At 46.0% G+C, this 16,889-nt stretch overlaps 1 protein-coding gene and 1 pseudogene across 1 annotated transcript in view; one reads left to right on the top strand and one right to left on the bottom strand.

Annotated features, from left to right (window-relative positions):
* VPS26C (VPS26 endosomal protein sorting factor C) overlaps nt 1-3,966 on the top strand; it is a 42,075-nt gene extending 38,109 nt beyond the window's left edge. Inside the window, 3 exon segments of the mRNA NM_001265971.1 lie at nt 703-853; nt 1,262-1,414; nt 3,277-3,966. Of these exon segments, the coding sequence (NP_001252900.1) occupies nt 703-853; nt 1,262-1,414; nt 3,277-3,359 (387 nt within the window). The 3' untranslated portion in view covers nt 3,360-3,966.
* Nucleotides 3,967-6,175: 2,209 nt separating this feature from the next.
* On the bottom strand, nt 6,176-6,819 carry LOC144339655 (Down syndrome critical region protein 9-like; annotated as a pseudogene).
* Nucleotides 6,820-16,889: the final 10,070 nt, after the last annotated feature.

The following is a 16,889-nucleotide window of genomic DNA, read 5'->3' on the forward strand; positions in this document are numbered from 1 at the left end:
GTGGAAGTGATAACACTTTTGATATATTGGTTAATTTTACCTTCCTTTTTAATGTGGCTACTAGAAAATTCTAAATTATATATGTGGCTTCCACTTGCAGCTTGCATCATGTTTCTGTTGAACAGTAGTATGCCAGTCTCCCACGTAACTGAGACTACAGGTGTGCACCAGCCTGCCCCGCTAATTTTTAAAACATTTTTTATAGATGGGGTCTTGCTGTGTTACGCAGGCAGTTCTTGAACTCCTGGCTTCAAGTGATCCTCCTGCCTTTGCCTCCCAAAGCACTGGGGTTACAGGCTTGAGCCACTGGGCCTGACCGGGACTTTCTGTATTTATTTTTTTTAACCGTGTGTGTGTCAGGTTGTCTTGAACACCCTGGCGACTCCCTCAGACTTTTTCGTATCTTATTTCTTGGTAAGAAGGAGCTTTCTAGCTCTGAGTCTAGGCAGTTAGGATGGTTCTGAGTCATTCTCTGTACAGGGAGTGTCAGTCAGGTGCCATATGTAGAGAGTTGTTGAATAATTCAGCCTGGTAATGTCCAAGACTTCAGTACTTGGCTCCCTTCTTCCCGTTTTGTGAGACGGTCCTGGTGGACTGTGTAACCACTACCCAGCTTCGCTTCCAGGTTTTATTTGCACCAAAGTATGGAGCAGTTTCCCCCACTTCCTGCATTCTGAGGTGTTTGTTTTCATTTTGTTTTAGAGAGCTTTGCTTCCCAAATTTCTCCTTCGAGGACATCTCAACTCAACAAACTGTGTCATCACGCAGCCGCTGACGGGAGAGCTGGTGGTAGAGAGCTCGGAAGCCGCCATCAGAAGCGTGGAGCTGCAGCTGGTGCGCGTGGAGACATGCGGTGAGGGCCGCGCCACCAGGCCCTGTGCTTGCCTGTCCCCTCGACTGCCACCCTCGAGTTCCGTGGTTAAGAGGATGCTGGGGGGCCGGGCACAGTGGTGCACCCCTGTAATCCCAGCTACTCGGGAGGCTGAGGTGGGAAGATCATTCGAGGCTGCAGTGAACTGAGATCGCACCATTGCACTCCAGCCTGGGCAACAGAGCAGATCATGACCCCGACTCCAAAAACAGAGAGGATGTCGGGGAAGCAAAAGTAAGAGCGTGGCTGTTCATGGTAGTAACTGCGTGTCTGAGGAAAGTGAGGGGACCCTGGAGGATTCTTGGAGCAGACTGGGGGGTGGTGCCAGTGCAGGGATAGACCCACAGCCTCTGCTGGCCCTGACGGCGTGATGTGGCCTCCCTTCCCCAGGGTGTGCAGAAGGCTATGCCCGCGACGCCACGGAGATTCAGAACATTCAGATCGCCGACGGGGACGTGTGCCGGGGCCTCTCTGTCCCCATCTACATGGTCTTCCCCAGGCTGTTCACCTGCCCGACGCTGGAGACCACTAACTTCAAAGTGGGTAAGTGGCACTCGCCTCCAGCCCTCATGGGCTCATGGGAAGGGCCGCTCAGTGCCAGGGCGTGCTGTGGGCACATAGCTGAGAGCCTGCCGCCCTTTAGTCCCTCAGTGCCAGGGCCTGCTGTGGGTCACACAGCTCAGAGCCTGCTGCCCTTCGGCTGCTCAACAAAACCTCGTTAAGGAGCTGCTGTGTCGCACAGGGGACACACCCACAGGCAGTCCTGGTGCTTGTGGAACTTCCACCGTCACACGGGGAAACACATAGACCCATACCAGTGTAGACAAGGGCAGGTGACGCTGAGCTCCATGAAGAAAACTCACATGAGTGAGCACCACGTGGTGTGGCTGCTGAGAGGGTGGCTCCGAATGAAGGTCCAGGGCCGGTGAGAACCCCAGAGTGAGCACTCAGCAGCAGGAAGGCCTTGAGCCCTGCAGCCTAGGGTGCCTCTAGTGAGTTTCCATGAACCTCTGTGTTCGTATTTTAACCATGGGATCTGAATCAGGTCACAGACACCTTTTTATATTCTGCCTTTTCCCCTTAACATTATATCATGAACATTTCCATGTTTTTAACTCTTCCTATAAATATTTTAATGGTACATCCATCTTAATAAGAATCATGTTAATTGGGAGATCACCTGACAGTATGAAGAAGTGGAACAGAGAGACCCAGTAGGAAGGGACAGTGATTCAGAAAGGCTCGGGGACCTCTAGGTTGGAGGTCAGGAGTGAGCACTGCGTCCGCATCCAGAGCAGCACCTCTGTGTGTTCCCCTCCAACTCTGTGCAGTGACCTCAAATGCATGGTCAGGCCCGAGACTGGCACTCACTCGGCCTGGGAAGCATGGCGGCTCCGATGCAGCTGTTTTCCTGCTGAAAAGGGAAGCCCCCGCCAGCTCCCTTTCAGGCCTACTGGGCGTCCCTCTCTGTCCACTCCAGCCACACACTCCACCCTCCACCCTCCCAGGGGCACATCAAGAAAGCTGGGGAACCCATTGAAGGGGGTGGTGGCAAGAAGGGCCCAGAGGGCTCTAATGTAGTGACAATAAAGTGAGGAGGGATAGGCCGGGCACTGCTGGTGGCCATCTCTTCTCGTGGCTGATGTTTGGGCAGAGGCGGACAGCCCCACACGAGGATGTTGTCCTGCAGACCCCAGCCACAGGTGGGCACTGACTCCAAGGCCCCTTCTGCAGCTGAGCTGCCACAGTGTGGGGCTCGGCACAGGGTGCCCTCTGCCCACATGGTGCCCTTGCCACCCTCATCTCACTGGGGAAGGACATGGCGCTTATTTGTCTTCACATGCTTCCTCTTCACACACACCCCTATTGTTGTGATCAACAAGGCTCACCCATAGCAGCTGAAGAGTCGGTGGAGAAGGAAGCCTGTTTACTGAAAGGTGATGGATGAATAGTATCCAATCTGAAGACTGTTTCTCACTTGGGGATTGGGGACATGGGCCCAGACAGCTGCGGGCCGGTTCACCGTCTGCTTTTTCATTAAGAACCGTGGGAAATGTAAAAATAAGGCAAAGGAATACAAGTGAATTGAAAGGGTTCTAGAATATCCTTTTTAGGAAAGCAAAGGGACAGGGAAAGTGTAGCTGGTGAAGCCTGATCACTCATGTTCCAAGATGAGAGGACTAAAATTCACTTAGAGGAAGTTGACAGAGGTAGTCAGACATCAGCATAGTCATCTCCACTGGTTTGGCTGAAAGGTCGGGGTGGTGCTGAGGGGACAGCAGTGAAACCCACCCGCAGCGGGTGTTCCTTCGCCGATGGAGCTTCCTGCGCCTGCAGTGGTGGTGGCATGTGGTTCTGCTGCTCGGTGACCGTAAGCATAAACCCACTCTCTTTTCTCATCTCAGAATTTGAGGTTAACATCGTGGTGCTTCTTCACCCTGACCACCTCATCACGGAGAACTTCCCGCTGAAGCTCTGCAGGATATAGCCCGGAGGAGGGAAGCACAGAAAACGGGAGTGGCCGTCTGGAAATCCAGCTGGTTATCCAAATCCTAAGGGGAGCTACAGCCAGCGGCATATACTTGTTTTTGTGATTCTTCTGTATCAGAAATGAAACAGACCCTCAAATTAACTTTCCTTCCTCGTTTCTTGAGGCTTCTGCTTCCAACAGGCACCTCTAATCAGACCTTTTCTTTGAAATTCAAGATTTCTTAATGCTATTTGCAAGACCATTTCACAGAAAACATTGACTGTGGCTCTTGCCTTCTATGTTCCTTTTTAGGTAGAAACAATTGTGACAGCAGTTTGAGCTTTGCTGGAGAGTGGGATCATGGGGACAAAATGAAACCTCTCTCCAACTTGCTAATAGATGTAGCCGGGGACTCCCCATAGCAAAGGGTCTGTGGCCAGTTGGCATCCAGGATGGCTGCAGGTACACTCGATGGTCAGGAAGTTTGCAGATACTCGCCAAGGCGGAGCGCAAAGTGCTAGCCACTGGAAATGCATGACTTCTTTCTACCCCTACTCTATTCTGTAGGTTTTTTTTTGTTTTTGTTTTTTGAGACGGAGTCTCACTCTTTCACCCAGGCTGGAGTGCAGTGGCGTGATCTGGGCTCACTGCAGCCTCTGCCTCCCAGGTTCAAGCAACTGTCCTGCCTCAGCCTCCTGCATAGCTGGGATTACAGGTGACTGCCACAATGCCCGGCTAGTTTTTGTATTTTTAGTAGAGACAGGGTTTCACCATCTTGGCCAGGCTGGTCTTGAACTCCTGACCTTGTGATCCGTCCGCCTTGGCCTCCCAAAGTGCTGGAATTACAGGCATGAGCCAATACACCCAGCCTCTGTAGTTCTTTTCTTTTTTTGAGACGGAGTCTCACTTTGTCGCCCAGGCTGGAGTGCGGTGGCCGGATCTCAGCTCACTGCAAGCTCCGCCTCCCGGGTTTACGCCATTCTCCTGCCTCAGCCTCCCGAGTAGCTGGGACTACAGGCGCCCGCCACCTCGCCCAGCTAGTTTTTTGTATTTTTAGTAGAGACGGGGTTTCACCATATTAGCCAGGATGGTCTCGATCTTCTGACCTCGTGATCCGCCCGTCTCGGCCTCCCAAAGTGCTGGGATTACAGGCTTGAGCCACCGCGCCCGGCTTCTGTAGTTCTTTTCACAACATTTTTCGTTGTAACTTTAAAATGTTTAGGCAACTGGAAAAGTGTTCCTTGCTTTCATGGGGGGATTTGGCTGGTGCTGAAGTGTTTCTGAAATCTCAAGAACTGCCATAAAATCTCACGCTGCCATTTCCCTGAACATATACATATATATATAGAGAGAGAGAGAGAGAGAGTTTTCCAAACTGTCGCCTAGGCTGAGCGCACTGGCGGGATCACAGCTCACTGCAGCTTCAACCTCCCTGGCTCAAGCCATCCCTCCCCTCAGCCTCCTGAGTAGCTGAGACTACAGGTGACTGCCACCACACTCAGCTAATTTTTAAATTTTTTTGTAGACGGGTCTCCCTACGTTGCCCAGGCTGGTCTTGAACTCCTAGACTCAAGTGTTCCTCCTGTCTTGGCCTCCCAAAGTGCTGAGGTTACAGGTGTGAGCCACTGTGCCCAACAGTTTCCCAAGTTACATAAGGGGAAAACGTGGATGTTTGCTACTGTTGTTACTGGGTAGGTTCTGAACAGCAGAGACCCAGGTGCAGGGCGCGCTGGTGAAGGCCCCTCTCCCCAAGGTGGTAGCAGGAAAAGGTCCTTGACTTGATGAACTTGGTCTGCCTCTGAGCCACTGGAGGAAGCTGTGTTTTGAGCTAGGGTTTTTTGGCCTAAAGCCAGCATTTCCTCAGTTTCCCTTTGTGGTTTAAAGGATATGGTCTGCTGCAATACATTTCTTCCTTCAGATCCTGCCACTGTTTTGTTGGCCCACAACTAATAGGACCTCAAAATAAGCCATGCTGCTTTGCATACACACTAGCCTTCCTTTGTACTCTTCATTCTGGATGGGCTTGGGCAAAACAGGCTCAGGCCAAAGGCCTCCCAAGCTGTACTTCCACTATCCTGCAACAGTGTTTGGTCACATGATGCCAAGGGTAAACAAGCTTGATTTAGGCACTGCTTTATCCAAGGGCTTCACCCGTGAAATTAATAAAACTTACCTGAGTCACTTGAAACTTGGTTCCCAGAAAATACATTTCTGGTTTATAAATCTCCTTTTATGCTCACATGACATTATTAATTATCTATCCCTGATGACGTGTTTAAACTGAGTAGCAGAAAACAGAGGCCACACTTTCTGGGAAATTTTAAAGGAAGAAACCATTTTTAATGAGATGAAAATATTTAATGAATTTAAAAAGCTAATGACAATTCTGAGAAAAGGTTTGGGATGTATATTGCTATGTAACTTCTTTAATAAACTGATTTTATGGATATAAATATGATGACTGCTTTCCTTAGAGAATAATTATTACCTGAAGCGCTTCCAGACAATGTGGCTATATTTATCATTTCATTCAACACTAAGTGGCCCAAAGAAAGGCCTCAGGCCAGTCACTCCCTTCCACTTCTTGGTCTGACCTCTCCATGGTCTCTAACTAAGCAAAATTTACGTTTGGCTACCTTGGGCTGCAACTGCCCCATTCTTGCCCGGGCTTGCTGGAGTTGGGGTTGTCCACGGTCAGAGGTTCAGAGTTGTCAAATTCTCCAATTAGAGCAAGAGATGAGGAAAGGAAGGGGAGACGAAGGAAAGAGGCTGTGAACAATGAATCTAAAACAGTATTTTCTTTTGGGAAATGCCCGTTTTGGCAGGAATACATTTTGGCTCAGCTGTGCTGTGAGTTCGGAGGAAAAGTAGGGAGGTGTGGAAAGCCCAGGGCTTCATGCAGAGTAGACATCAGGAACCCACCTGCTCTGGAGTCTTGGTGGGCAAGGGGAAGGAACCTTCCAGTCCATTTCTATCCTCACCATAATTCCTGGGTACAAATCCGAATTACCTTTTCAAAAAACTGGGGGCTGAGGTTGCCTCCACATGCTAACGCTGATTCAGGGCGGTAGCAGATGCCAGTGTTCTCAGTTCCTTCCTGCTTCCGCTTCCTGTTCAGGGACAGGGCGGCATTTTTCCAGCCTCTTGGGCTGTAGGCGTGATCCCGTGCCCGAGCACTGTAGCTCGTGACCGGGAGGGCGGGGCGCGCCTGCGCAGCATACCCGGGAGGACGGACCGCGCCTGCGCAGCATACACGGCGCCCTCGCCCTCGCCCTGGCGGGAGGAGGCGGATCCCCAGCGCGGTGAGTTACACGACGGACGTGGATCGTCTATAGGCTGCTGGACTGCCGGGGTCTGGGCTCCCCAGCCCGGGGACCCCACCCTGGAGCTGGTGACGGGGAGGGGAATCCCCGCTCGGGCGCCCGGGACTCGCGCGGAGCCTGCGTGTGCGAGAGTTCACAGGGCAAATGCTGCCCATCCTCGGCGTCCGGGCGTGGCTTCAAAAGCCTGGGGCCGGGTGGTGCTGACCCCGCACAACCTGGCGCCCCTGTAGCTGCTGGAGCGGTTGACTCAGAATGGAAGGAAACGGTGGGGTGTGCGTTACTCGGTGGTGATAGAAAAGAGGCGGCAGCTTAGCGCCAAGAATAAATGACCGCGGGAATCCCTGCCCTTAGGCGCACGTCTTGGCATGAGAGCTGTAACAGGGCGGCAGGCTGGGCGCCAGGGGGCCTGGACTGCTGTCCAGTGGCGGTCCCCGAATATCCTGGGCTCTTCCGGGAAGTGCTGCTCCAGTGAGGCCGGAGCCTCCCCCTACGGAGGAAGTGATGTGATGCGCGTTGCTCTGCTCAAAGGAGCGCCATTCCCCTGGTTTCGCCTTGCTGAAGTTTCAGTAGATACCAGCTACTGATTTTGGTCTGAGAGTCGCAGCCATGTGAACATTAGTGTTACTCTGGGTCAGGCCGTCTTCTAAGTGCTGTATGTTACCTTGTTATAGCGACCTTGTGAGGAGGGAAGTGTTAGTAGCATTAGAAGCCTGGGGAAAAAAATCCATCTTGCCAGGCGCTTGTCCATCCCTCTGCGCACCTCTCCACCGTTCCATCCCAGGCGAGCAGTCTGTAACGTGGTGCAGTTTTACCTGCTGTGCAGCCCATTCTTCATCTTGCTTCATTTGGGTTTTACTTTGCTGTGTCATTGACAAGCTTTTCTATGCATTTGCTCCCATGTATGCATCACAGGTTGGCTGTGTCACCTCATGTTGAGACGTCCCAAGGGCTCTGTTACCTTTTTCATGGTTTGAATTGTTACGTCACCCTGGCGTTCTTGAACAAAGAATTGGACAAAACACACAAAGCAAGGAAAGAAGGAAGCAACAAAAGCAGAGACTTATTAAAAATGAAAGTACACCCCACAGGGTGGGAGCAGCCCATGAGGCTCAAGGGCCCGGTTACAGAGTTTTCTGGGATTTAAATACGCTGTAGAGGTTTCCCATTGGTTACTTGGTGCACACCCTATGTAAATGAAGTAGTGGACCATACTCAGTCTGATTGGTTGCAGGAGAGGACCAACCAGAGGCTGAAGTGAAGTTATAAAGCTATACCCTATGCATCTGATTAGTTGCAGAACGCAACCAATCAGAGATTGAAGTTACAAAGTTATACTCCTATGTAAATAAAGTCTTGACCTGTGAACAGCTTCATTGGCTGTGGGAGGGGACCAATCAGAGGTACTGAGAGTTTCTTATCTGCCACGTGGAAAAAGGGGGGTTGCAAAGGGAGTAGCTTCTGGTCCTTTTGTTACTTGGATGTGGAAAGTTGGGGTTTTCCTTTTGATTTAGTTCTAGGAAGTCGGCGTGAATCGGCCTTGGGTTTACTGCCTCAGAATGGTCTCAGTTTTGATCAGCTGAGTCAAACGAAAATTAGGTCCTGAGACTAACACAGTCATCTGCAGCTGGATCCAGTTTAGGAAGCAGGTTGAGTGATTAAAGGACCAGAAAGTCTGATCTAATTATATTCTAGGACTGATTTCTTCTATGTAGAGTAAAAATACCGGGGTATGTTCCAGACCCGTTCAAAGCACTGAAATGTCCTTTAGTGAGTGACCTCACAGTACCTTCTGAGGGGTGTTTATTATTCCTATCTCACAGCTGAGCGGGCTGAGGCACAGAGAAACTGACCTGCCTAAGCCACGTAGCTCTGTTGATTCTTGGCCTGATATTCCCCCAACTTACTACAACCAACAAGAATTACAGTAGATCGCCATTGCTCTGCCATGGGTAAGACCTCATTGATGGGGACACGATCAGTTCTTCGTGAACCATTACTATTGAAGCCACCATTCATTGTTTCCAGCAGGTTTTCAAAAAGGTATAATAAGGTTTTATGCAAAGAAATCGGTTTTCATTGTGAGATCTACCCAAGCTACCTCATTTTGGGACTCCAAAGAAGAGTAGATATTAAAAACTTACAAAGCAGAACAGTTGCCCGGAAAAAATGCTCTATGAAGGTAAGGTCTTCTTTCGAATATAAACAATTCTGCAACCTAAAGGCTGTCAAAACTAGCCACTTTGGTAGGGAGGAAAAAAAATCATACATGTGAGTCAAAGAGGTGGAGGGAGAATAAGCCTCCAGGGTCAGTATCTTCTCCACTATGGCCACTGAAAGTTATTCATATTTGAGACCATCTTAAGTGGCTACAGTGGTCAGAGAATGTGACATTACTAAGAAACAGAAGGGCACCTAATTTGTAGAATCAAAGCGGATCCAGCTATCCTCACACAAAATGCAGTCAAATTATTAGAGTATATCACTCAAAAGATGTGGAAAGGCAGACTGAGGAATTAAAACTCAGCAAGGATCCCCTGTGCTTTACTGTGAATGTCACTGGTAAGATGGGAATTCCTTGGATAGACCCCCATCCAGGTTGCCAGAATTGACTTTGTGGGGCTTTTCACGTCCAACCCCAGCCAGTCTCCTTATAGTCTTGTGTATAACATACAAAAGACATATGCTGTGGAGGTTTTAAGTACTTAGAAAAGCACGAAGACAGAATTTGTACCTATGTCTGTTAGATCTTGTCTGATTCTGGGGAGTGCCAGCTTGATCGGGACCAAGGGTCAGGATAATACCAAAAGATTATGGTTTACTGTCATCTGCATCAACGGTCATTTCCCCAAAAGATGTTTTTGGTTCCCTTTACAAATGTCCAGCTGTGGTAGGAGGCTGAGCATGAAGACTTAAGGAGAAAGCAACTCAAAAGAAAAGCATTACTGAGAGGTAGGGTTTGGTCAGCAAAGGCCCCATAAAGTAGGGTGTGGTCACTTCCTTTCTCAAGGGTCACTGTCTCCCACCTGGGTCAAGGACTAGACCTTCAAGAACTAGACCACAACCTCTGGGTCTTAAGTGAAAGGAAGGGGACCAGCTTTTCTGTCTACAGATGTATAGCCTCTGATGGGGCCACCTGGGGAGGCTGGGCCAAGAGCCCAGATGTACTGCCTCATGGTACACCAAAAAAGGATGCACCCAGGCTTAGCTGCAGGAAGGTGAGAGAAAGGAGCAAAAAACTAAAATCTTAAATATTCATGTTTGTTTTAAAACAATTTTCGACACCAAAATGTATTAAGAGAACACAAGTCAAAGTCAAATTCAAAATCCCCTACATGGCTGGGCACAGTGGCTCACACCTGTAATCTCAGCACTTTGGGAGGCTGAGACAGGTGGATCAATTGAGTCCAAGAGTTTGAGACCAGCCTGGCCAACATGGCAAAAACCCCTCTCTACTTAAAAAAACACAAAAATTAGCCGGGCATGGTAGCACACACTTGTAATTCCTGGTACTTGGGAGGCTGAGGTATGAGAATTGTTTGAACCCAGGAGGCAGAGTTGCAGTGAGCCGAGATCGCGCCACAGCACTCCAGCGCGGATGACAGAGTGAGACTCTGGCTCAAAACAAAAAAAACAAAATCCCATACATAAAAAAGATAAACTTAAGATGTAAGTGTACTTTGACCACTGTTTTCCTTTATATCTGGTAGCAAATACATCTTTTTTAATCCATGGAAACTGCAAAAATCAATTACATGCATAGCAACAAAGAAAATCACAATTGGCCGGGCGTGGTGGCTCACGCCTGTAATCCCAGCACTTTGGGAGGCCAAGGTGGGTGGATCACGAGGTCAGGAGATGGAGACCATCCTGGCTAATATGGTGAAACCCCGTCTCTACTAAAAGTACAAAAAATTAGCCAGGTGTGGTGGCGGGCGCCTGTAGTCCCAGCTACTCAGGAGGCTGAGGCAGGAGAATGGTGTGAACCCGGGAGGCAGAGCTTGCAATGAGCCGAGATCGTGCCACTGCACTCCAGCCTGGGTGACAGAGTGAGACTCCGAGACTCTGTCTCAAAAACAAACAAATCGCAATACAATTTTAAGTAGCAGTTGCCCAAGCCACATAATCTACTATGCTACAGTACAATAAGATTAGAAATTAATACCAAAAGAAAAATGAAACTTAATATAGCCACTTGTAAGTTTTATAACATACTTCAAGGAGCAAACCAGAACTTTAGTGGAAATGAATATGCTTATAACAAAAGCTTTGCACTTTGGCCAGCGTTGCAACCAGAGGACAATTCCTAGTCTTAAATCTGTTTGTGTTGCACCAGAGAAAATGAAAACTAATGAGTTAGACATTCAGATTAGAAGTCTAGAAGAACTAATTCAAGAGGAACGGATAATGATAAAAGCAAGAATTAACTGAAAGCAAAACACTGGAAAATTCATTGTCTGTGAGTTGGTACTTTGAAAAGACTACTTCAGTTGGCAGATCTTTAATAGAGCAAAATAGAGAGAAAAACAAATCTATAACCCCAGGAACAACTTCAGATAAAAAAACAGAGCCTGAAGAAAATTAGAGAACTATAGCATGGACCTTCCCTGTTAACAAGTTTGCTAACCTCATTAAAATGCGCAGTGACTCTGGAAAAGGTAAACCACCTGGATAAAATGTTAGCCTGTGGAAGAAACTGAAAAAATTGTTGAAGAAATAGCACTAAAAAGGTGCCAGACCCAGATGGTTTTACTGGAGGTTTCTATCAAACCTTTAAGGATCAGATAGTTCCTCTGCTCTTAAACTGTTGCAGGCTACAGAGAAAGATGAGAAGCCTTCCAGTGTATTTTATGAAGCTGGCATATCCCTTATGTCAAAACCTGACCTATCAGTTGGGTTTATGTTTAGCTGTGAGTTGAGATTCACACTAAGGGTGGCTTAAAGAAGACTCACATAAAAGTCCACAAGTAGGCAGTCCAGAGCTGGCATGGCAGCTTAGAGCCGTGGTCCTCAGTGACACAGACTACTTCAGCTCACTGTGCCACCTTTTCTAGGGTGTGGCCCTCTTCTTCATGGTCTAGGATAGTAGCACCTAACTCCAGCCATCTCATCTACATTCTGGGCAGCAGGATGGAGAAAGGGATGAAGCTGGGGGAAAGTGGGGTGCAAAGACCAGGTGCTGGCTCTCTATGAAGGAAGGTTTCCAGATGCTGCCACGTGAAGCTTCAGCCTGTATCTTATAATCAAGAGCTTACCGCCATGGCCACACATAGCTGCAAAGAAACAGTATGTATCCTGTGTAGTCACTTGCCTAAAAAAAAAAAAAAAATTAGGTTTTAGAAAAGCAAAAATTGAAAACCAGCAGCATTGCCATATTGATGAAGCAGAGCAAACTACAAACCTATACCACTTAAAATATGTATGCAATAATCCTAAAGAAAATATTAGCAAGTTGATTTTTCAGTGTATTAAAAGATCATGACCAAAAAGGGAGGTTTATTTCAGGTATGCAAGGACAGCTCACCACTAGGAAATCTCTTACTACAGCTTATCACTTTACTGGGTTGAAAGAGAGGACACGCATGATACTCCTAATGGACACCATGAAGTATATATTCTTTTAAGTTATATTTTGGAAATTTCAGATGTATACAAAAAGAGAACCATATAGATTATGTTGTACTCAAAAGGCACCTATTCTGTTGAGATGTATCTTTGAGATACAATTCATAAATCATAAAATTCACCCATTTAAAGTGTACCGTTTACTGGTTTTTAGTATATTCAGAGTTGTACAACCATCACTACAATCTAAGTTTAAGACTCCTTTTTACCCCCAAAAGAAACACTGAACCCATTAGCAGCCAGTCCTAATCCCCTTCTCCCTTCAGCCCTAAGCAGCCAGTAATTTACTTTCTGTCTCCATAGGTTTGCCAAGTCTGGACATTACCTATGAAAGGAATCACACTATGTGGTCTTTTGTTACTGGCTTCTTTGACATAGCATAGAGTATTTAAGGGCAATCCATATTGTAGCATATATTAGTACTTCATTATCTTTTATTGCCAAATAACACTCCATTGTATAGATACACCATATTGTGTATAATCATTCATCAGTTGACAGACATTTGAAATTCTTCCACCTTTTGACTATTAAGAAAAATGCTGTTATGAACACACAGATATAAGTTTTTGTATCAACATATGGTTTTATTTCTCATATATATTTATATCTAGGAGTATAATTTCAGTGTCATATGGTAGCTCTGTGTTTAACTTTTTTCTTTTTTAAAGAGACAGGGTCTTGCTCTGTTACCCAAGCTAATTTTTAAAATTTTTTCGTAGAGATAGGGTCTCACTGTATTACCCAGGCTGGTCTCAAACTCCTGGCCTCAAGTGATCTTCAAGCTTGGCCTCTATAAGCTCTGGGATTACAGGTATGAGTCACTGTGACCAGCTCCATCTTTTTTAGTAAATCTTACTTCATCAGCCAAAATTTCCACAGCAAGTTTGAATAATAGGAAACATGATCCTGCAATAATAAAGTATTAGAGATAACTTATTAGTTTTTAGAGCAAATGGGTTGAGGAGTTAGAGATTGGAGTTTGGGGAGGCTGAGATGGCTGGAGTTTGAGAATCAGAATACTGGAGAGGAGAAATTGAAATAGAAAAAGAGCTCCTGAAATCTGAAAGCGGTTTATATTAAGGTTCTCTAGAGGGACAGAACTAATAGGCTTAGGAGCAAGGAGAGCCAGTCCAAGTTCCAAAACTGAAGAACTTGGAGTCTAATGTTTTAGGACAGTAAGCATCCAGCATGGGAGAAGGATGTAGGCTGGGAGGCTGAGCCAGTCTCTCTTTTCACATTTTTCTGCCTGCTTGTATTCTAGCCATGCTGGCAGCTGGTTAGATTGTGCCCACCCAGATTAATGATGGAACTGCCTTTCCCAGTCCACTGACTCAAATGTTAATCTCCTTTGGCAACACCCTCACAGATACACCCAGGATCAATACTTTGTATCCTTCAATCCAATCAAGTTGACACTCAGTATTAACCATCCAGGGTCCCCTAGAATCTTCTAAAAACTTAGTTGTACATGTGCATAGCAAAACTCAAAAGGGTAGGGAGAAGTACCAGTTGTCTGAAAGCCGAATCATTCCCAGAGATAACAGTGCCAGGATATATTTGAATTCCAATCAGCCAGAGTGAAAAGACTTCACTGAACACCTGAGACATTCAGTAAGGATTCCAGACGGGTCACACCTAAGTAGTAGGGCTAAAGTAATCCTCGAATAAAGGCCATTGTAAATCCATCCCAACACATTTTAAAAACAAGCCTTGAAAGGATCAAATTGATCGGCAAGTTTAAATGCCACCCAAAACAAATTCAACACTCTATAAAGGAAGCCACAAAATGCAGACACTCAAGAGCATACCACACAATATCTAGCATCCAATCGAAAGTACTAGACACTTCAAAAAGCAGGTGCATGTGATCCATAAACAAGAGAAAAATTGGTAAAAAAAAATCCAGAAGTGGCAGAGATGGTCCAATTGGCAAACAAGGAATTTTAAAAACAGCTGTTGAAGATGTGCTCAAGTATTTGTGGCACAATGTGGATGTGATGAGAAAACAAATTGAAGATATATTTTTTAAAAACCAGATTCCTAGACATGAAAGTTCTGAAATGAAAAATTGTTTGGATTGATTTAATATAATAACTCATGGGCCCTAAAGGATGAAAAATCAGTGAATTTGAAAAGAGAGCAATTGACATGACCCAGACTGAAGTACAGTGGGGGAAAAGACTAAAAATAAGTGAATGGAGGAACAAACAAATGAAGGTTCAGTGACCCATGGGGCAATAGCAAGTGGTCTAACGTACAGATAACCGAAGTCCTAGAAAAATGTTGGATGGGGGCAGAAAAATTATTGAAGAAGCAATGACTGAAATTTTTCTAAACTTGATGAAAATGAAAACAGTCATCATTTTTCATCAATATCAATACAATGTTGTGGTAGATAGATGTTCAGTAGGATAAAGTAGATTTGAATGTGCTAATATGGAGAGATCATATATATTAATAGTATAAAGTGAGGAAAGCAAGGCCTAAAAATAACACATGTAGAGGGATACAGAGAAACAGATTTTACGTCTTTATTTCTAGTGCTTTTACTTTCTGTGCTATTTGAATTTTTACCTTATTCATGTATTTTTTAAATTTAAAAAATAATTTTTAAAAATGCAATGTATTTTCATGTTGGGGACTGTAAACTGGTATATATATGGACATATGTATACACATATATGCATTTCACATGATATAGATTAAGGGATCCAGAGAAATTTTTTTTTTTCTTGAGACGGAATTTTGCTCTTGTCACCCAGGCTGTAGTGCAATGGTGTGATCTTGGCTCACCGCAACCTCCTTCTCCCAGATTCAAGTGATTCTTCTGCCTTAACCTCCCAAGTAGCTGGGATTACAGGGGCCCGCCAGCACGCCCAGCTAATTTTTGTATTTTTAGTAGAAATGGGGTTTCATCATATTGGCCAGGCTGGTCTCGAACTCCTGACCTCAGGTTATCCACCTGCCTTGGCCTCCCAAAGTGCTGAGATTACAGGCATGAGCCACCGTGCTCGGCCGAGACATATCTTTTTTTTTTTGAGACGGAGTCTCGCTCTGTCGCCCAGGTTGGAGTGCAGTGGCGCCATCTCCACTCACTGCAAGCTCCACCTCCCGGGTTCACGCCATTCTCCTGCCTCAGCCTCCCATCTTTTTAAAGGTAAAGTATTGTCACATTGCTCATGGCATGTATGATTATCAGCTTACACAGTTCATCCTAGAGAACCTGTTTGAAACAAAAGAAAAAGTGAAAACTCAGAGTACTTAGGAAACCAAGAGCAAGAAAATGAATGAGACCTGTGAAGAAGAGATTGTTTAACTCAGAGTCCCTGGGGTATGGCCTTCACATGCTTAGGCCTCTCTGTCACCTATATCTGTGACCACTGGTCCCTGCCCACACTGGTCAGGGAAGTCCGTGTCCAGATGAAGCCACTCAGGCTATAGCAGAGGGAGGAATGATGAAGGCCATTGTCTTAGTCCATTTGTGCTGCCACACAGAATATCTGAGGCGGGGTCATTTGTAAAGAATAGAAATGTACTGTCTTACAGTTCTGGAGGCTGGGAAGTCCAAGATCACAGCACTGGCAGGTTGGTTGTCTGGTGAGGGCTGCTCTCTGCTTCCAAGATGGCCTCATAGTTGCAGCCTCACTGGTCCCTAAAACTAATAAGTGGCTTTAGCAAAGTTATAGGATATAAAATAAATATACAAAAACCAACTGCTTTTCTATATCCCAGCAATGAATAATCAGAAATTAAAATTAAAATAAACATCGTTAACAGCATCAAAAATAGAAAATACTTAGGGATGAATTTCACAAAAGATGTGCAAGACTGAAAGATGTGTACACTGGAAACTACAAAATATTCCTGAAAGAAATTAAAGAATACCTGAATAAATGGAGAGAGATTCCATATTCATAGGGTGGAAGATTGAATTGTAAAGGTGTCAAGTTTCCCTATATTGATCTATAGATGCTTAGATCAAAATCCAAGCAGACTTTTTGGTAAAAACTAATGTTAATTGTAAATTTATATGGAAATAAATGAATAGTCAACAGCAAAACTGGAAAAGAACAAAATTGGAAGACTTACACTACATGATTTCAAGGCTCCAAGTTGAAATAACTGGTTAACTATACGCAAAAAGAAAGTGAACCTCAATCCTCATGATACAGCACATACAAAAATCAACTAGAAAATGATTATAGACCTAAATGTAACAACTAAAACTAAAAAACTTTGAGGAGAATAATCTTATTGCCTTTGGGTGGTTTGGCAGGTTTCTTTCCTTCTTATTTCTTTCTCTCCTCCTCCTCCCCACCCTCTCCCTTCCTCCTCCTCCTCTCCCCTTCCTTCTCCTCCTCCTCCTCCTTCCCTCCTTATCCTCCTCCTCCCCTCCTCCTCCTCCTCCTCCCCTCCTCCTCCTCCCCTCCTCCTCCTCCCCTCCTTCTCCTCCTCCTCCCCACCCTCTCCCTTCCTCTTCCTCCTCCTCCTTCTTCTCTTCTTCTTTTTTCCTTCTCCTCCTCCTCCCCTCCTCCTCCTCCCCTCCTTATCCTCCTCCTCCTCCTCCCCTCCTCCTCCCCTCCTCCTCCCCTCCTCCTCC

The sequence above is a fragment of the Macaca mulatta genome, chromosome 3 (genome assembly GCF_049350105.2).
Source record: "Macaca mulatta isolate MMU2019108-1 chromosome 3, T2T-MMU8v2.0, whole genome shotgun sequence".
Taxonomy (NCBI): Eukaryota; Metazoa; Chordata; class Mammalia; order Primates; family Cercopithecidae; genus Macaca; species Macaca mulatta.